This window comes from Corvus brachyrhynchos, unplaced genomic scaffold (assembly GCF_000691975.1).
Source record: "Corvus brachyrhynchos isolate BGI_N302 unplaced genomic scaffold, ASM69197v1 scaffold47, whole genome shotgun sequence".
Classification (NCBI taxonomy): domain Eukaryota; kingdom Metazoa; phylum Chordata; class Aves; order Passeriformes; family Corvidae; genus Corvus; species Corvus brachyrhynchos.
The window spans coordinates 446,428-467,621 of record NW_008239292.1 but is presented as its reverse complement, the minus strand read 5'-3'; the positions used below and the strand labels follow the sequence as shown (position 1 = coordinate 467,621).

The 21,194-nt window shown below is 42.0% G+C and overlaps 1 protein-coding gene across 1 annotated transcript in view; it reads right to left on the bottom strand.

The window, feature by feature from the left end:
• The window catches only part of CDC27 (cell division cycle 27), a 19,713-nt gene extending 3,545 nt beyond the window's left edge, over nt 1-16,168 (bottom strand). Inside the window, exons 1-15 of the mRNA XM_017740538.1 lie at nt 16,091-16,168; nt 12,738-12,885; nt 11,276-11,401; nt 10,243-10,340; nt 9,593-9,747; nt 9,257-9,471; nt 8,662-8,776; nt 6,560-6,675; nt 6,341-6,440; nt 5,900-6,107; nt 4,787-4,959; nt 3,426-3,578; nt 1,954-2,162; nt 1,038-1,155; nt 681-809 (exon numbers count right to left, since the gene is read on the bottom strand). Of these exons, the coding sequence (XP_017596027.1) occupies nt 681-809; nt 1,038-1,155; nt 1,954-2,162; nt 3,426-3,578; nt 4,787-4,959; nt 5,900-6,107; nt 6,341-6,440; nt 6,560-6,675; nt 8,662-8,776; nt 9,257-9,471; nt 9,593-9,747; nt 10,243-10,340; nt 11,276-11,331 (1,845 nt within the window). The 5' untranslated portion in view covers nt 11,332-11,401; nt 12,738-12,885; nt 16,091-16,168. The remainder of the gene's footprint in view (nt 1-680; nt 810-1,037; nt 1,156-1,953; nt 2,163-3,425; nt 3,579-4,786; nt 4,960-5,899; nt 6,108-6,340; nt 6,441-6,559; nt 6,676-8,661; nt 8,777-9,256; nt 9,472-9,592; nt 9,748-10,242; nt 10,341-11,275; nt 11,402-12,737; nt 12,886-16,090) is intronic.
• Between the last annotated feature and the right edge of the window lie 5,026 nt (nt 16,169-21,194).

The following is a 21,194-nucleotide window of genomic DNA, read 5'->3' as shown; positions in this document are numbered from 1 at the left end:
CCAAAAACTTTTTGTGAAACTTCTACTTTACACTTAAACTAGTTGTTGATGCTGGAGCTATTCATTCTGCTGTGACAGTCACCTGGCATCATTAAGAAATTCAACTGAAAAATATTTGGTCTGCAGCTAGAAATAAAGTTTGAAGTAAAGTTTTCCCTTTCAATGTGCACATGTTTCTGAGGCAAGTTTCAACATAGACCTGGCTTGTCTTCTGGAGCCAAAAAACACTGGCCAGAGGAAAAGTTGCTGGATAAACATTGTGGGAAGATCTCTTATTCTAAACAGGGTTCAGGTCAGCAAGGGATCAGCCCAAAACTGCTTCACTTCTGCCTTTTCACTCCACAACATGACCTTGGAAACAGCTGGTTCCTATTGCTGTAATTGGATATGGGGCAGTTTGCTGAGGTTTTTTAGTAATTTAGTATGAACTCATGATAGTGGGTCAGACTAAAATAACAATTAAAAACCAACACCTGTTGGCCCCAGATTTTATTAAGATCAAAACATTTAACACAGTTCCCTGGTGAGGGTGGCACTTGCCAAAGCAAATGCTTCCCATGTCCCAGGCTCTTCCTGCAAGGCCTGGTGCTCCCCAGGGTGACCTGTACACATTCAGCTTCCAAGGCATCCCCATTTCCAGCTGCAGGAATTTCAAGGTTGCCACGAGCACCCAGACTGACCTTGTACTTCTCATTTGCAAATAACACCGAGGCTCTATGGAATTTGCATAGTGGGTTCTTGGGGTCGATGTTGATCGCTTTGTTCAAAGTGTCCAAAGCCTTCTCAGATTTTTTCAGTGCATGTTGGACCTGACACACAAAGAGAGAACAATTCCAAAAGGGGAAAAATAGCAGCTCATCTGCCAGGCAAGGACAAACCCTTTCGACCATGCTTACTTGCAATCTGCTCCTTTAGAAAAATATTTGCTCGATTCTAGACCAAGTCCGAACAAGCTTTCCCACAGGAAGAAAAATCCTCCTCACCGCGTCTCCACCCCAAACCCTTCTCCCCACCCAAGTTGAGTGCCATGTACTTACTACTCCAATGTGACACAGTAAGACTGAGCTCTGAGGGTTGATATCAAGTGCTTTCTGGAAATGCATTTCTGCCAGACTGAATTTCTCCTGTTTGTAATAAATCATTCCCAACCCATACCTGCAGCAGAGAAACAATTCTGGTAAGCAGCAATGGATTTTAATCAAATTAGTTTCTGTCAGTGAATGTGACATGGAAGGAATGGTTTGGAGCCTTGCCAACCCCATCTAGGGGGGGAAGGGATTTCTTGGGGGAAAAAGCTGTATAAAGTTTTCTTTCTTTTTTTATCCATTGGGTAGCTGAAGAACTGATGTGTGATACACAGGGAGACTGGCTAAATAGCTACTAAATAAAAAGCACACAAAAGTTATTAACACTAAGGGATCACACTCACAGATCTAACTTTTACTGCTTTATATATTAAAAAACTGTAAGAAACTAAGTGTGTCCTAAGGTACGAAGGGGCTGAGATCTCATCTCTCCAACTGCAAGTGAGAAAACATAATGCATGAAGAATGCTGCCCAGCAGAGCAAAATAGCTGGGGTAATACAGCCTAGGCAATCTGTGAAAACAAAACAAAAAAAAAATCCAATTTTTTGCCTTCCTTGTTAAAGTAGCCCCCCCATCTTCTGAAGGAAAGGCTTTGCTCTCTTCCAGGAGGGAAGAGTGGTAGGTAGATTGTGGCTGCCCCATCCCTGGCACTGTCCCAGGCCAGGCTGGACGGGGCTTGGAGCACCCTGGAACAGTGGAAGGTGTCCCTGCTCATGGCAGGGGGTGGCACTGGATGGACTTTAAGGTCCCTTCCAAGCCAAACCAGTCTGTGACTCCATGAAATTACAGCAGTGGCAGCATCCAGAAGATGCTCCTCGGGAAGGAATTCTGCACCATTGCAGCAGCGGGGATACAGCCAAACTTACCAGGCGTTGTAGTGCCGGGGGTTGACCCTGATGGCATTTCTAAAACAGGCCAATGCTTTGTCCAGTTCTTCTGTCAGCACAAACTCATGGCCCAGCAGGGTGTAAGCATAGGCATAGTTTGGATCCACCTGGATGGCCCTCTGGAAGAACTTGATGGCAATGTCGTGCTCTCTTTGCAAGCTGAAGCAGTTTCCTGCAGCACACCAGGCCTGGAGCAACAGCAGGGCAAGAACAGAACCCTTTTTACAACCCTGAGTGACTAAGCTGAGCTGAACACGTTTATCTACACTGCTTTAAATAATTATAAATAACTTATTCCTAGATTTAAAAGTAAAAACAGGAATAAATCAACAGTTAGTTCAGGTTCATTCCTGTGAGGCAAGCAGGGCTAAACACACCTTCTAAAATAAATAAATAAATATACACACTGAAATACAGAAATGGAGAATCCATGGACACCCAACAAGTCTGTACCAATTAGAACCTTTGATGACTAAGGACTAAAGCTTTTGAAGCTGTTGAAAAGGCCAGAAATAAAACATTTTTGATATTTAAGACTAACAAAAGGAGAGATGGTACTTTATTTCTTCAGCTCCCTCCAATTGACAAATCTGGAAATCTGCAGAGGAAGAATTTTAGCAACAACCTCCTCTTGCCCTGCTGCGCAGGGCCCATCGAGACTGCAAATACCACAGCCTGGCATCCCTCACTTCTCCAAATTTTTAGCATCACTGCCAAAGCACAGAACTGTTTTCCATTCCTTGGATTAGAATCTGCATTTCCCTCTATCCTGACTAATCTTACTACAACCACCAACTGCTTCACTGGGTTTGAGTTTTCCACTCTTAGACAAACTAACAGGACAACATGAATTGGATTTCCTCCTCCACCAAAAATATTTCCAATATCCTCTAGAGTTTTCTCAATTCTTAAGAGCACGTCTATAAACTCACATCTGTTATTTTTACTGTGGCACTCATTGAAAGATTCTTGGTTTTTGGCACATTGTGACTTTACATTACCACACACCCTGCAGTTTAATGGACTTTGCTATAAACATCATGTCTGCAAATAAATTCTACAACAAATATTTTAAGTGGCAGTGAATTAGCTACAGCAACTAAACAGTGGTAGAGGAAAAAGATATTCCTTATCTCTGCACACTGGCAGCAGCAGGAGTGACTGACTAACCCATGATCTTCCTGGTTGAATGGTGCCAAGGCAAATTTAAATAACCATGATCAGATAAAAGGTTTCAACCTGTTCCACATAAGCTAATATTCAAATTTGAAGAAGCCATTTCAGGCATCAGCAGTTGATCAGACAACCCTGCCACCTCCTCTCCAGTTTTGCCATGTTCAGGTGTATTCCTACTGGAGAGTACACCGGATTAAAGCTCAAAGCTCTGTTCTGAATTACTGATTTTACCACGTAGTTTCCCTCTTCTCACTCAAGCCCACAGCATTTTATACCTCCGGTGAGTTTTTATCCATGTCTGTCAAATCCTTGGAAAGAACTGAAAGAGCAACATCTTTCTGCAGATGCCAGAGTGTGGTTGAATAGATCTCCATGCCTTCTACTCTGTAGTTTTCAATCCTTCTCACTTCTGAAAAAATTCTCTCAGCCTGAGAACAGAAATGAAACTTAAAATAAAATTCTGCCCACTGAGGCAGAGCACAGAGGTCAAGGTCCAAGGCCTCATGTCCATCCTGAGCATCCTCTTTGCTTTTTAAGTGTTCTACAGAGAGCTGCAAGTCCTGGAACTTTCCTTTCAAGGGAAGGAAGTGACTGTATCCCAGGATACTTATGCCAGCACCAGCTCTCCCTCCTGCTGACTCAGCTGCATTCCTGTTTCTGTCTGTGCTCCAGCAAGGCAAAAACGTTATCCACAAAATCAGGAGGAGTGTAACAGACTTATGGGCCAGTTATCACTGTTAACCATCCCAACAGTGACAGGATAAGGGGCAATGGTTTCACACTGCCAGAGGGCAGGGATAGATGAGATACTAGGAAGGAATTCCTCCCTGAGAGGGTGGGCAGGCCCTGGCACACGGTGCCCAGAGAAGCTGTGGCTGCCCCTGGAGTGGGAGGTGTCCCTGCCTGTGGCAGGGGTGGGAATGGATGGGCTTTGAGGTCTCTTTCAATCCAAACCGCCTGGGAATTCTGTGATTAAAATCCATACCCTCACCTTTCATAAGTTATCTATAAAAGCAGCCAATGCATTCCATCCCTGAACAGACTGCGCACAGCTCAAGACCCCCCTCTCCTTTGTCTCCTGCACACGTTCTGCCAAGGAGTGTTTTAAAAACTTAGCAAATGGGCACATCAACTGTCAGGACAACAGTGCCAAGGAGAGGTGAACTGTGGGATTACCCTTAACTGCTCACTTCTGATTCTGGAGCAGTTTGGCATCACCTCAGCTGTGCCAACGCTTCATTTGTGAGGCTGGAAGGGAAACTGGGTCACTGATGTGATCAGAATTAACTAGAATGGAGAGAAGTTTTTTGGTTTAGAGCTCAAATTGTTCAGTGATCTAATCTAAAACAGTGCAGTGCAAACAATTCCATCAGCACAGCTGGAGGCAGAGACAGGACAGACAAGGAAGAGACCCCAACAGATGGATACAAATAACATTAAAAAAAGTTTTTAGGAAAGCGCAGTGATAAAGCTCTAAGGAAGCAGATTCAAGATCTAAATCCATTCCAGTGTAACTTTTATATTTATCCATTTACCACAACTGCAAACTTCCCACAGATTTTACAGGAAATCTGCAGGTTTTGTGTAAAACTGCCAAAGGAAAGTGAGAAGAGGAAGGCCCAGCCCCAGTTCCTACCTGCATGTACTCTGCCAGCTCAAAGTAAGCTCTCCCAATTTGGCACAGCACCCAGCCTGTGTTGTAGTGATGGGATGGCAAATGGCTCAAAATATTGATGGCTTCTTTGCAGTTGTATGAGCACAAGGCTAAATAACCTTTCCCCATGTCCCGGAGAAGGCTCATCAAACCTTCTAGGAGAAAAACACAATAAATAAAAGTGGGAGGGAAAAAAAAAAAGAAAAGAAGACAGCTGAGACTTATTTACTTGGAAGTGCTAATCCCAAATGCTCTCCCTTGTGCACTGCCCCTGAACTTGCCTATGAAAACCTTTCAGGAGTTTCCAAACAAGGTTTATACACTTTTAATTAACATGAACATGATATTCTGAATATCAGACTCTGTAAGGGAAGCCAGAAAATAATGAGTCTTTAAACTCTGGGGTTCAGGGCGAGTGGAGTTCTGCACTTCCAGCAGCTATTCAAACACTCCTCTAGATCTGAGCAGTTTCCACAAGCCTGGTAGCCATGGATACATCCTCTTACTGCCTGGAAACATTACTGAGCCAAAAGAGAGGAATTCAACATTTTGCTTAGGATTTTCTGACAATCTGAATAAAGACTTGTTTTTAAACAAGTGGGAAATATCAAGGGAGAACAGACTACATAAAGCCCATGTTGAGGGAAGATGCTGGGTTACGAGTAACTCCTTTGAATCAGTTCCCAAGGGTAATATCTCACCTTATATACTTTAAAGTAATTTATATTATTTTAAAGTTATAAATTATAACAACATAACACTTATAGGCATAATATTAATTATTCTATTATCATAATTAATACATTGCATAATAATTTATAATACTTTATGTATCAATACTTTGAAAATATTTTAATCATTAATACGGACCAGAACTTGCAAGATGTATCTCCTGGTAATTACCACTTTCAATATTTCTTCACATGTTTCTAAGTTAACAAGAAGATTGAATTGAATTAAATCAGTTTTTATCACTATACAAAGGTGAGAGCTGCAGGCTAAAATGAAATGGGGAAGAAGCAAATACTGAAGCAACACTAAAACCCAGATATAGCAGATTTTACTCTACTACAGTCCAGTAGTGCTCAAACAGACCTGCTGCTGCTTTCTGTAGCGTGAAAGCTTGGATTTGTGGTGCAACAGTGGAAATTTTCCCTTCTGAAATGATGGAAGAGTCCAGTTTGGTAATTTCCAAACTATCATTTAAGTTTGGTTGTGTTATTCCTCCCTTATTTGTTTTACTTTTTGTTTTTCTGTTTGGAATCTTAGGTGGAAACTTCATTTTTAATTTTTTGCTATTTTCCTGCAAATAAGAAAAGTAAGAGTTACATATAAAAGAATTTTTTAAATTCAGAAATCTGAACTTGAGAGCGAATTGTGTAAAATTATGTGTAACAAGCATGCCCAGCCATGCCCTGCTCACCACAGAATCTGTTCTTAGGCTGCTAAAACTGCTATGAATATGTGGAAATTAACAGTTGGTACAGTGGCATGGGTAACAAAGGAACAAATTTCCAGCACTGGGAGGTTTGGTACCTTGGTTGTAGAACTATCACTGGTAAACAGGCGAGAGCTTCGTCGAGGCAGCGCGTTGGGTGGAGCAGCAATGGTTGGGCTCAATACCTGAGGTGTTGTACTGAAAACAAAAATTTAAAAGTTACACACGGAAAAGTAAACTTCTTTGCTCCACTTCTACTAGTAACAGTTTTTAGCTTTGTTTTAAACAAAAATGCTCCAACACTATGGTTTTTTTACCTTGTCTGTGGACCAGAGCTCTGTGTCTGTGCAACAAGAATTGGAGTGACTTCCCGGCTATTCCCACTCTGCGAGAAGACGGATTTTGTTCCAGCCTGGCTGATCCTGCTGACAGTCTGCACAACACAGAGTTTCTACAGGTTTGTTATTATGTCACTCAGGAGTCTCCATCTCTGCTGCACCAAACCCAACCCATTCCACCCACCGAACACTGCACAAGGAGAAACAATTATTTTAATTAAGGGGAGGGTTCCCCCATCCCAAGGGGAAACCCATCAGAAGTGTTTCTCATTCTACCTGTTAACAACACCAGGTCCACAAAGCTTATGCACATTATTTGAAGATATAGAATCTCCATCTAGTGGCAAGAAACTATATGATAAAGTGCTTGTGCAAGAACAAAAGGGAATTAAAAGATGTCATATTTAAAGGCTTTTTCCTGCATAAAGTTGAAAACAAACCACACACACAAAAAAAAGAAAGAAAAATATTTTTGAATTATCCTATTACAATCCCATTCAGAAGCCATTCACAAACTGCACAGCCTGTTTTCAGAACAGATCCTCCTCTTCCTACTTTTTAAAAAAAAAAACTTAAAATTATCTTTCTGCCCACTCCAAGGACACCAACATGGAATTCCGTGATGGCTGTTTGGAAGGGACAAGTGGGATCAACACCAGCACAAGCAATGCCAGTTTATGCATTATCCAACCTCTAAAGCTCTGTCCTTCCCTTCCTTTCCCAGATTCTGTTACCAGAGGATGGTTTAGGTGGCCAGCAAGGACACTTGCCCACTCAGAAAGGAAGCCTTTGGATCCATCCTAATGCTTCATTCACTTATGTAAGTGTTTCCTAGGAAACTGCCTCTGTTCAGCCACAGCTCCACCAAACCTTGTCTGACACAGAACTGGAAGAGCAAAGTGGAACTGGCACAGTCATTATTTGCACTGGACAAAGCATGAACCAGAATTTAAGCTGTTTGTATTCAAAGGTATTAAATACTTGTGTTTTGGTAGCGGCACAGCTCTGTCTGTGCAGTGCCTAAGTGTGGAGTAGTGAAATTCAGACCTCAGTTGTGTCACACTCAGCAAAGCAACAAAACGGAAGCAAATCCGACTTGATTCCCCAAAGCTTTTCAGCTCTCAGAAGAGCTGCACTTTACTAACTTTATTTCTATTTTCAGACTCATGGAAATTTACCTTCCTACATGTGCACAGTCCACCACAAGCCATTGTTTTCAAATGTACCATGGAAAATTCCTTGGTCCTGAGCAGGTACAGGATGGGAACTGGATCAGCCACACAAAGCACATCCCTAACAGACCGTTTTAGCACAGTTCCCAAATTTCCCTTTCAGAATGGCACAGCAAGGTGAGTACCAAGATTTGTCCAGAGCAAACGTGGCAATTAAAGTTCTACTGTTTGAGGGATTCAACACTATTACTTGCATCGAGTTTTCACTTCCAAAATACTGCCCCCTGTAAAACACTAACACCCCTCATGCAACTTACAGATTTACTAAAAATACAGGGAAAAATCCTCAGGTTTTTTGTTTTTAGAAAGGAACAAATAGTTCTTCAACTGTCACCAACATTCCACCTCTCATTTATCACTATGGCAACTATGGCAGTTTCTTCCTGAGTAAAACAGACAATTTTTAGTTTCCCCTACCCAAGACTCTGCTGAGTGAAATAGCACCATTCTCTCAGTCCTTTACAGACCAGCAGCAGGATTTTTATTACTCTGGCCTGTAAACTACAATTCAAGAACTACTTGCAGGAGAGCAGTAGCTTCAGCTCACTTGAGGCTTCAGAAAATACATTAAACAAGCAAAGCGAAAACTCCAAGTCTCCCCACTCTGCCCAGCAAACTGAGAAGTTTGCATCTGCTGTTGTTTGGAAGCATCAGTGTTTGTACCCTCTGTGATGGGAGGTGGACAGAACACAGAGACCTTCCCTAGGTTACTCCAGCAACACCAGCCTGGGCATTTGGGTGGGAAAACTCAGCTCACATGTCTTTTTCGCTGTATTATGGATTCTTCTTTAAAGTGCACTGCAATGTCAAGCTCTCAGAAGAGCAGCTGTGTTCCAGAATGCAAGGTACCTTCTTTGAAGGTGCTCCGGTGGATGGCACATCGATTACAGAGGAAGAGTTGGTGTAATTCTGTAAATAGGACCCATCTCCAGGGCTTGGGGTTTCTAGTGGCAAAATTCCAAAGCTGAGAACAAACCAGAGAGGAAGGGTCAGTGTCTGAGTGTTACACCTGGAGAGTTGCTCTGATGCTGGGGTTAAAACAGAGACCCAGATCATGGAATATTCTGAGCTGGACCCACAGGATCATCAAGAGTTGTTCTTCAAGAAAAGCTCTTTACAGTAGCCTTTCATAATAAAGTTTATTCCAGAAGAGTAACGCATTCCTTTAGAGATTTTTCAAGTGAGAACGTGGCAATAAGCAATATCCTCAATCTACAATTCCCCTCCAAACCAGCAACTGTTTGTTTAAAAACCAGAAGAGATCAACACTAGGACCAAGAGCAGTTCCTGAAGTTGTTTGGGTTTCCCTTGTGCAGCACTGTTTACAGAATTCCACCAACACGTGTGGCTGAGTGCGCTGTGCAGCACCAGCCCTCCTGTTCCAAATCCCAGCCATTAGCAGCAGCTCAGCCCTGGGCAGAGCTTGGCCATCCCAAGGACTTACCTTGGAGTTAGTGGGCTCAAAGCTGCAGGTCCCCCCAGTAAACTCCGTCCAGTTTTTGGTTTATTTTGAGCCTGTTTGGACAATATGGCAGTTCCTGACCCCAGAGGGACAGAATCCGAGGAAATCACAGCAGAATCAATGTAAGACATGGAGGAATCCGAATTCAAAGAGGAATACTTTGAATTGGAGGATTCTAGGTTGATTCTGTTCAACTCCTGAAGAATAAAAGGCAGCTGTTAGGTACTCAGGGTATAGTTTAATTAGCATTTTTCAGTTAAGCTGGAAAAATTAACTAATTTTACCAGGTGATTTTACAGTGATTTCAGCAAAACTCACAATTGTGTCCTGGGGTGTCTCCATGAGGACAGTCTCAGGCTGTCTGTGGGATATGTTGTGATTAGACACCAACGTTGTGCAAGTGTTGGGCAGACAGCTGCTGAAGTTCTGTAAGGATGTTAATTTAAATGTTTGGTCAGGGTCTGGCTTTTCACCTGTAAGAGTGGAAGGAGATTTAATACTTATTCCTGAGTCTATACACTGAATATTCAGTCTGAAACAAGGACAGGAGACAAAGGATTTTAGAAGTGTTTTAAAACATTTCACAGAATCATAGAACGTTTGGGCTGGGTTGGAAGGGACCTTAAAAATCATCTCATTCCCACCCTCCACTAGACTAGGTCACTCTGGGCCCTTTATACTAAAGCAGAAGTGTTCTTCCATTCTTCTGCTACAAAACCCTGGACAATCAATATTTTTAATAATTGTTATTTATTGTTTGTTTCAGCTATTTTCAGAAACAGTTTCTAAGTGTCTACTAAATGTAGGCTGGAAAGCACAGGGTATTGTTAAATCCAAAAATGTATAAATAATGAAAATGAAAGAAAATAAGACAGAAGTTTTTAAAAATGGCAAAGTATTTTAAATTAATTGTTGCTCACAAAAATCTCTCCAAAGAATTACTGAGTAAAACAGTTCAGCAGACTCACCTATTTCACATAGTGATTCAAAAGGGGACCAAAGGAAAGGATTTAAACTAAGGCTCTTTTGGTAACATTCTGATCCTTTGGCAAGCCGGTCTGTCTTGCTGCAAAAAGAATGAAACAGTTCACAGGGAAACTTCAGAACAGCACTTTTGTTCAAGAGAGTTCTCCAGAAGAGGAATTGAAAAACAAAAACATGTTGAGAGGCATAGAAACATTCCTCATTTTTCAAGCCAGAAGAATACTGAGTTCTTTTGAAGTTATTTGACATATTTAGACACAGTTGTCAAAAAAAGTTACATAAGCACTAGAATAGCTTGAGAATTTTCATTTTTAGGAAGATGCTGTTCTTTGCAACAGCTTGTTTCTTTTCTGCCAACAGTAACCTGATTGCCAGCCTTCCAGCCATCTTAAGTATCTATGGATAATATTTTTGCAAATAAATTAGGGACTAAACTGAACACTTAAGTATTTGCCTACAAAGAAATAATTTTGAAAATAATTGAGAACAGCTATAGTAGAGAAGAATCCACGAGCCAAACTACTCCTATTCAATCAAATCATTCACATTTACCGAAACCTTTCTTGCATCTTGGCAAAGTCAAAACACTTAAATTTGTCAAGTTATTCTGCCTGGCACCCTCAGAACTTTGATTTGAAGGTTAGAGCTACACATGTATAGAACAGATAAAAAAAAAAATCTAAATGGTGACACTGAGAAACAAGCTGAGATTTTTTCTTAGGGAAGAATACAGAGCAAATGCAAAGGTATATAAAAAACCAGACTCTTGGATTTCATTCGTATCCACCTGGGAAAGAGGAATTTGTGTTTTCAGCCTTTGGGAGAAAATTAAACCATTCTTGTATTCCCAAATTAGACTGATTCCACAACTACCCACCTGAACTTATCGTGCTCCAAAATTGTGTAACCCAGAGATAGATGTCTCCTGTAATGACTAAGGATATGTTTGACTAAATCTGGGCTTGGTCAAATAAAAACCCTCCAGCTTTATTGGGCAAAATGAAAAAGCAACTTTACCAGTAGACATGTCCCAGTAAGGAGAGTGTAAAGCATGCAGAGTCACCAAACTCCATAACAATGTCATCATGGCTTTTCTGTTTATTCAACACTCCACCAGACAAGATCTGCTCTCCTTCTGCAAGCCTTTTTAAAAAACAAGAGGTTTAAAGGGGTTACAAGGCTCACAGTACTGGCAGTCCAGTGTTTTCACCCTGCTGCAAACAAAAACAGAAATCCATTGTCAGTGTTCACAGGTTTTAAACCACAAACCAATTCCTGCAAATGAATGTTTAGTAACCAATGGATTCCTCTACAACAGGGAGGTTCAGGACTCTGAAGTCAAACAGCTCTACTGGGAGGGAAGAAAAACAAAACAAACCCAAAAGCAAAGGTACAAAATAGAGCATGACTTTTCCAAAAGTGATCAATCCTAGGATGAAGGACAAGAAAATCTTCCACACACTTGATCTTTGAAGGTGCTTTATCTAAGCTAAGACAGTGCTTAATTTGGCTTTGTTTTCTGAAGAAATACGATCTGTAAGGCCCCATACACTGAGTTAAGACCCAATATTGGGATATGGCAGAGATTTTGGATTTTAATGCCTTCCTTTCTTCCAAGAAGGGCTCAAAAGGAGAACAAAGGCTCAATTTGCACCTCCTCCACCTGCAGGAGCAGCACCACTCACACAAATGGGCCACTGGCTGTCAGCCTTCAAAATGACTTTATACAACTGCTGGGGTGGGAGGCATTTTTCAGGCATCTGAGCCCAAACACCTGAACAAACAAATCACCTTTTCTTGCCACCACTTGAAATGTCGCTTGTAGGTGGATGCTTCTATCAGCACAGACCATGCCCACAAGAAAATAAGGCACGGTTGTATAAATGAGCTCACGCAGCAGCAACAGTTAAATTTAACAAATTCTAAACAATGTGTTTAAGAAATCTGACACCAGTTCAGGAGCTGATGTGCTATATGCACACCCCAGACTTTGTAAAAGCAAGGGAGAGAACAATCAGCTTTGAATTTATTCCACTGGGACCTCTCCAGTAGAACATTAGCACCATTTCCCTTTCAATGGAAGATGCAAAGAAAGCTGAATCCTAATGGCTCCACAGCAGTTAAGAGCCAGAAGAACCAGACCAAGTCAAAACATCCTGGGACATCAAAGGACTTCCCTACTAAAGAGGGCAGCAAAGACCAAGGAGCTTTCCCCACACACTCTGGAGAGGTCTGTTTTCTCCCCACACAGCTCCACAATTCCTGTCTAAGTTACTCAACAACTTTTAGAGGTTTCTGTAACATGGGATAATGCTCATTAGATCCATATCTGAAAGCAAAATAAATTGAACTTATAATCTTTTGTGCTGAAGGACCAATGAATTTCTAGTTTATACAAGATGATAGCTTCTAAAGAGAAATCCAAGCAAAAAAATGAATCCATTTGTAACCCTGGACAAAACATGAGGGATTTACTTACTTGCTGAGGTCCACACAACATTTTGCAAGCAGGTATTTACACTGTGGGGTGGTACAGCTGTGTCCCTTTAGGAGCCTGTAAGCTTTATAGGCCTTTCCTGAGCGGTAGTAACACGTTGCCAGTAAAAACAGTGCTTCTTCTGAGTGTACTGGAAAACAAAATGTAAGGAAAAAAATCATCAGTTAGTTGTTAATCGTTTTAGTACAAAGAATTTGGGGGCAGGGAGTAAAAGCCAGCTATGGACAAGATGGAAGAAAGTAGGTATTGGTATTGGAAATTAATTCCTGAATGAAGTGCATTTATCTGTTGGTGATCACCAAACTTCCTATGCCATTTCCTTGGCTAGTCAGATCAACTCATAACATCTCCAGCTGTAAAGGAACTTTGATCCTTCTGGCTACCCAACCTAAATAAGTCATCAGCCAGCTGTTGTTAGAACAGCAGCAAGCCAAGCACAGCAGCCAGGCCAGAGCTACTTTAACAACCTGTTGGCCACACCAAGACTGACTTGGCTCAGAGTATCACCACACCTGCCACCAACACTTTGCACTACTTTAAGGAGTGCATAAACACTGGCACAACACAAAAGACAACAACTTTCAGAAGGAAAGTCTATTCCAGCCCAAGCAGCCAGTTTTAATCCCAATTTCAAGTGGTCTTTTTCCATTTGCAATTTTACTTCTGTTCTTGTTCTAAAGCATTTGATGCTTTACCTTCACACGTGACTCAGTGGAGAAGATTTTCTGATTTTAATGACTATTACAGTTGGTCAGTTACCACTCACCTCTTCACCAACATTGAGTCCTGTCGTTTTTGCTGCCTACTCCCATTATTTCATTGGGAACATGGCTTGACAGCACCATTCAGATGCTTTAGTTGCTTTATGTTGGGATCTATCGATAGGGACAAGTTCTCCTAAAACCAGGATGGGGCTCAGAGCAGCCTGGGATAGTGGAAGATGTCCCTGCCCACGGCAGGGGGTGGAACAGGATGGGCTTTAAGGTCCCTTCCAACCCAAACCATTCTGGGATTCTGTAATTCCATAAATCCTTTTCCCAAGCTGAGATCTCACAAGTTTCTAAATTCTGGAAGAAGTAGTCAAGCATCAGGAAAAGTCATCTCTATCTAAACAGAGAACAAAAGGGATCAGGGCAGAGACTGGAATTATTTAGATTTGATGTTTGCTTGCACATTTTCTTCCACTGCAGAGATGAATTATGCACCACACTGAGGATGTTCTACTCAAAGAGCTTGACTTGGCATCCAGGTTTGAGACTGAGGTCAGACCCACTTGTGATTACAGCATAAAGGACAGAGTTAACTCCTGAAGTAACTTTAATCCTTCCTGTAAACTCAACAGATTTTGTTCATCTGTGGTGGCTTAACCCACTCTCTGTACTTCCCCAAACGTTACACTCAAATCACCCTCACACAGTGATATTTTAAATCAAAAGCTGTGTATGAACACGAGCAACTTCAAACTCCAAGCAATTAATAAGCCCACATTACCTTTATACTTTTCAAAACACATTATCCTGCAAATGGAACTCGGCATTAAAAGAAACAATTTTGATGTTTGTTCACCCACCTACAGAGAACTCTTTAGAAAAATCAATATGAGCACTGTACAAAAACCTCTTTGGGAATCTGCCCAAATCCTTTGCTTCACTGAAAACTGACTATTTTAAGTTTTTGTTATCACCTGAACACTGACAATGGAAACAGAAGATCCAAACAGAGGACACCTCATTAGCCTTATCCTAAAAACACCAGAAGACCTTTCCGAAAATTCAAGTTAAATCAATTTTTATCTGCTACTTTAACAGACTTGGAGAGTTCTGGGAAACGACCAAGCCACAGATGTCCCATCAAGGACAGTAATTGCAGGTAGACTTAAAAGAAGTTCTTCTCAGGGTGAAACCACTCCTGCCAATGTGGAGCCACTGTATTCAAGTTCTGCAGCTTCCACTCTGCAATGTAACCACTTATTTTAACCAGGAGCCAGATGTTTTGTTAGCAGTTAATTGCTTGCACCAAGTGTCAGCATTCATGCTGCTTTCTCTCAGCACTGCTGGTCACTGAAAAAGGCTGTTTGAAGTATTCTTGCAGAGAATTATTCTGTGAAGACGTGTCACTATCAAGCCAGGTATTTTTCTCCTGGCTGCTGCAAAAAGTAGATTTGCTTTGCTCCTAAATCCTTGGCAATTACCTTCAATCTACCATTTCCCTGCACCTCACAGTGTGTTGTGTTCAGGGGAGCTCTGTCATCCCTAAAATACTATTTCCTTCATGCACACCTGGATTACCAGGTTCCATAATATTCTACACAACAGTTCTCATTTAAACACCAGATCAAACACCCCAGATTTCATTTGTAACCCTGACACAAGGAAAAAGAAGTCTTTATCTCTCAAAACTTAGGTTTGTGCTTCCATTGTTAAGAACTGCATTGTGGGCAAGGCAGGCAAAATATTTCATTACAAAACAGAGCATGAAATAGCTTATACAGTTTAATTCAAACTGTAAGTTCAGGTTGTTTAGCATGAGAAATTGTATGATGCTTGTATTTTAGCTTAAGGATTGGGGTGTTTTTTATGTTAGTGGTTAGGGAACAATACCTTTCAAAACAGAGAAAGAAAGCTGACCACCAGTTTTGAGGAGAAAGAAGTACAGAAGAACGAAAAGCTTATCTGAGATCATGGAGAAAAGGTTAAAGAAATAAAAGGTGCTAGAACACACCAAAAAAAGTGTTCAAAGGACCCAGAGAAAGTACAGATTTATGTTACTGCTGCCTGCTCACTATCCAAGACACCCCAGACCTGACAGCTTTAGAATGAAGTAACAATTAGCAGGGATTCAGCTCCTGTTCCATATGTTCTGATTCTCACTGTCTCAATTTCACAGTGCTTTTTTCTCACCATCACAAGACTCTCTTTGAGCCAATCAACATATCTGAACAGCATTATTAGCAAAGACAGCTTTCAATGTCAAGCCAATTTGTAGAATTTGTGTGCTGCATCTATCCTCAAGTGCCCTTGGAAGACATGCAATGCTTGAGGGTTATTAAAAAACCCCAGCACTCTCCCATTTGATACCATAAACCGTAAACACTGCACTTAAACACACAAATCTGAGTTTAATTTTAAGGAGATTTTACTGTAAAATAACATTGCTACTGTTACACGATTTGATTTTCCAACCTAATTGCGAGGCATTCCTCTGCTTTCCCCAAGCAGAAAGTTAAACTTCATTACCAGAACAGAAGGAAAATGAAGCAGGAACAGAGGCTCAAAAAACCTAAATTAAAAATTGAAACAAAAAAAGCATCAACTTTTTAATTGCAAAGTACACACCTTCTGCATATAACCTTTCTGCGAGGAACACAGCATCACGATACGCGTAGTGGTTCAGTGCTTGCCAGATAGCAGCCTGCAAGGCAAGAAAATCATCTTAATTTAGTGGGGAAGCTTTAAAAATGCAAAAAACTCCTTACCTCTTACTGTCAAAAGGCAAAGTTCAGCTTGGTTTTATAGAGCCATAAAAAGAAAGGCGAGGATAAACACGCTGGCCAAGCTGTATTTGTTTCAACTATTAGTAAGGAGGCTTAAAAAACCCCACCAAACTCTGCACCGAAGTCAGGAATCAACCTTGGAATGTTTCTCACTAGTTACCAGACACAACCATCCAAACCCCTCAGAAATCACCGAGTTTTAGCCTGGTGCACAACTTGGCAGGAATTACTGCAAACTACCACCAAACAACACCACCTTCAGTAACGATCAAAACAAAATCCAACCCCAACTGGTCAGAGTATCCCACTAAAGCATCTCCCCAAGATACCAAACCAAAACCCAACAGGCCCAGAAGCCTCTCAGTGTCCAAGATGGTCAAGATGAGACTTGTGTTGATTAAACATCTTAGCATAAAGGATCTTCTCTGAAGAGGCATCAGTGTTCCCTTGAGGGCCAAGGTGAACAGAATCCACTGCTCTTTGTGCAGCATTTTGTTGGGTCTTCAGCCACCTCTCCACTGTCACCAGCTGTGAAGTAGCACCCAAGAACGTGTGCAATGCAAATTAAATGGACAAATGGTATTCTACAGCCATAGATGAACACAACCTATTTCTGATTTTGCTCACACACTCACACTTGGCCAAGTCCAGCTCACAGGTACTGTTTCCTTTTTCATGAACACCAAGTTTGAGTTTGTGACTGCCAATATTCATGCAGACTGGAAGGATGGCACGATTCCAGCGGAACAGACACACACAGAGGTGTACAACCTGCACACCAGCAAGGCAGGTGTCATTTACTTGGACTGCTGTCACCAGTAGCTGACACACAAGAGCTGTCCAGGGCTGGGGTAAGAGGATTTCACACAAACTACTCGGCCAACTTTTTCAGATTGCATTAAAAGTCATCTGTTATCTGTAAAAGAGGCTGGGATTCAAAAAATAATTTAAGATCTGTTCAGCCTTTCCTCCCCACCTACTCCAAGGGTGCTGTGCATGCTCATCAGGGTTTGTGCTCCAAGGTGGGCAGGGTTGGGTTCAGGAGAGCAGTTCCTTCCCACCTGGGATCTTTGCTCCAGTTCCAAAGCCCTTTTCCATCAGCAGCAAAGAGCCATTTTGCAGTAGTTTTGTTATTACGGATCCCAAACGAGATCTGAACTTATGAATTCAAGGCACTGTGACCTAGAATTTTTCTAATACTCATCAGCAACCAAAGACAAATAAAATTTGCTTCTAAAACCTATGATACACTCCGAAATGAAAAGAAATCTTGCACAGGGAAAGCAATACTGCCCTGCAGTGCTATTCCCAGTGGGAAAGGCAGGCGCCAACTTCATCTTAAAAAAAAAAAATCCAAACATCACAGAGTTACATGTACCATATGCTACTTCTTCCAACACAAACTTGACAAACACAGGGTGTGAAAACTGTGCAAGTTCTCTTCACAAGAAGCCCACACAGCCGTCATGAACAGTACACACCAGGGCTCCCAAGTACTACAGGGAATATTATACACAAGTCTCTACAGAGAGTCTGTTTTCTCCTATTAGTAGATCCCAAAAATACACTTAAGAAATCAACAGGTGCTTTTAAGCTTGTGTGAAAGTATTTGGAAGTATTTAAAAGTGAATTCTCTTAGTTTCATCATTGCAATACAAATACATTGTTTCTCTCTGGTTGTATTTCATATTTCAGTAACTGAGCCTCAGAGCCTCCTGAAGTGATTCCTCCCGGCTGCCTTGAAAAGCTCCCAGGCTGAAGGTGGTTCCACACCCTGCAGACAGAGCGGGACAAACAGGGAGATAGAAGGTCAGGGATACAATCTTTCAAGCCATCCCCAAGCCAGAGCAGCCCAAGGTCTCCTGTTTCTCTTGCTCCCAAAAGCAGCTCTTCTTCACCAAATCACAAGCGACATTTAGATGAATCCAGCCAAGTTGTGGCGCCTTCAGGTTAAAAATCCTGTCGTTGCAGGGCTGTAACTCAGCCAGCTCACAAAACAAAGGTGTGGGAGTGGGGAAATCAGGGTCATCTGACTGCTCAAACAAGAGCAAGTTGCCAGGAAGAATCCTGCCAAAGGCCAAGAGGGGACACGAGGGATTTGGGGCTATGACACAGCCACTTTTTAAGAGTTACACTATACACTGGCTCAAATAACAATTGTTATGGAGCAGAGGGAAAGCAAGAAATGGGCTGGTAGAATCCCTGATCTGTAGCAATTATCACTTTGCAACCCAAAATGTGCCTCCTGCCCTGATCTCACTGATGCTGGAGCCTGGATCCTCACACACTGTCTCCTAAAAGAGCAGGAAGAGGAAAGGAAGGCAGCAGGGCATCAGCCATACCTATGCAGCAACAATTTTCCATGAGAACAGATGTCTAAACTATGACTGTGCCTCAGAAAAGAGGATTTCTTACCCACCTTTTAGGACAGGAACATTGATCTCAATACAGCACAGTAATTCAGTTTGTTCTAGAAGAAGCACAACGCATGTACACAGCACTAGTGGTACACAATTGCTAGACCACACCAGAGTAGTGTTCTCAGCCCTGTTCTCAGGGCTGCATCACAGGAAGGAGAAAAGTTGGAAGCGTTTCCACATTTTATTCACGCATGCTTGCAAAGCAGACGAACATCCAGGTCCTAGCCACTCATATTAAAAATAATTAATTTGAAATGCAAAATGAACAGGGAATTCCAAAACTACCATACACAGCCCTGCAGAGAGGCATCCTCAGAGAGGAGAGCAGGAAAATAAAATCAGATTCAGACAGGTCCATCTTCTATCCAGAAAATCCTGTGCACTGTCCAAGTGTCAGTTCATATCTAAGCCAAAGAGCTCTTAAGAGATGGTCTCTTCTGACAGCTGTATTGCCTTGGAAATTGTTTTCCAAGCTGTTTAGCCTATATTGCCATGCTAAGCAGATTCTACCATGATTTCAGAGTCTTCAGGGTGGTCAGGGAGGAGGAGAGCTCTGGGATGGGCTGTGCTGCATTCCCCAGTTACACACACTCTACCCACTGAACAAGCACACGTTGGTCCTGCAGTTTGCAGCCAAGTTCAAGCACCATTCCAGTGAGTCACAGCAGATGATCACCTTGAACAGCTAAATTCCAAGCAAAGCACTCATTTTCTTTCCAAGATGTTTTTCAGAAGTATTTGGAAGGCATCCAGCTTGTTTCTCAGCACATGGGACACAGAGTTTTATGTTGGAGCTGAAGGGTTTTAAATCGACCATATCAGGAAGTACAGCAGAGGGCTGTAAACTCTGGCACTTTGTTCAACTTAAAAGAACTTCAAAAGTTAGCAAAAACCTAACCAGTGACCAAGATGCCTTCTGGGACATGAATTTCATGTAATTAAAGCACAACATTTATAAGGCTACATACAAACACAAATTCTGTTGTTTATCTGTCAGGCTGTGACAGATAAGTAACATCACAGCTGTGAGGATGTAAGGATGACAGTTTTTTCCTGGAATGCTGAGCCCTGAAGACATCTGAAAGGCTGGGAGAGAACAAATAGACAGGAAAAATCTCTTCAATGACAAAAATGAGAACTAGTGTCAACTTTCCCAAACATTTAAGAAAATTATAAAAACAGAGTTAAGTCCGTGGACTTCAACTAAACTGGGAATTCAGAAACACAATGGACTTTACCCAGTCCCAAATAATTCCTAAACTTACCAGCACTCCTGTGAGCAAGGAACAGCAGCAAAGCTGACAGCAGCAGAACTACTGCTAAAGGAATGATTTGTCATTTGAAAGAACAATCTAAATAGATATACTCACTCTAAATAGATATATTCAACATAGCAAAGCCTCATCAAAACATTCAAGCTAGGAAGAGGTTAAGAATGGAGAACAGCATTAGGGAGGTCTTTACCTTGCTGAAATACCACCAGAGCCCACATTTCTATCAGGGAGCTCTCAGAATAGCAGATATTTCCATTTGGTCAAGCCTAGTTAGCACAGCACCGGAAACATTTGGTATTGTTTCCTGTCAGTTTCACTCATTCACACTGCAGTGCATTCTTGCTTCCTTTTCTATTGTAATCCCATGTTTTCCTGGAATATCCAACTGGTGCAAAACAACCAGCCCAGCTCCACGGATAACACCAATGGTGCAGGATGGCCTCTGCAGGAGGGGGACCAGGTGGCCAAAAGCATTTCCAGCACCGTGCTGACCCTTGCTCTCAGAGGGGATGAGTAGAGCAGTGCCATCAAGGACACAAACCCTGGTTTACAAGAATGCCCTCACTGTCACCATCTTCCACAGACAGGATCAAGTCAGCAGGGTGGTTTTCCACAGGAGACTTTCTTCCCCTTCCACCTTTTCTTTAGGAAGAAAAGAGCCAAGAGCAAGAATTCTATGTTCACAACAGAACACAATCGTGTTCCACCAAGACACTGCTGCCAGGAACCTCTTGCTGTAATTACCAAAAAAAAAAACCAACCCCAAAACATCCTGTTAAAAAGCTAAAAATATATTTTTTTAAAGAATGGGAACATGAATAAGATGACTGATTAACGAAAACTGTGAATAGTTAGAGAATGGGCATACAAGAACTGTGGAAAAAAAAAGCAGCTCCTAATTCTGTGAATCGCGACTTTTGGATGGGAAGGCTGAGCACAAGAACAGGAAGCCCATCAGAGTAACTGCAGTGAGACTAAAACACGAGAGAAAAAGGAGATCGACATTATTTTCTCTCCTAGGTCTCCCATCAACCCGAAGGGACCAACTCCTTGGGAAAAAGGAACGTCCTTCACTCGCACGACACGGAGGGATCCGAGCACGCTGCGAGCATTTAAACACGACACGGCAGCGAACGCAGAAAGGTGAGCGAAGTAGCAACAGGTCTCCCGGGGGATCTGCGGGGGGCCCCTTCCTGGGAGCCGGATCGGCTGAGGAGCTGCGGGGAGACCGACACCTCCCTCGGGGGCTCGG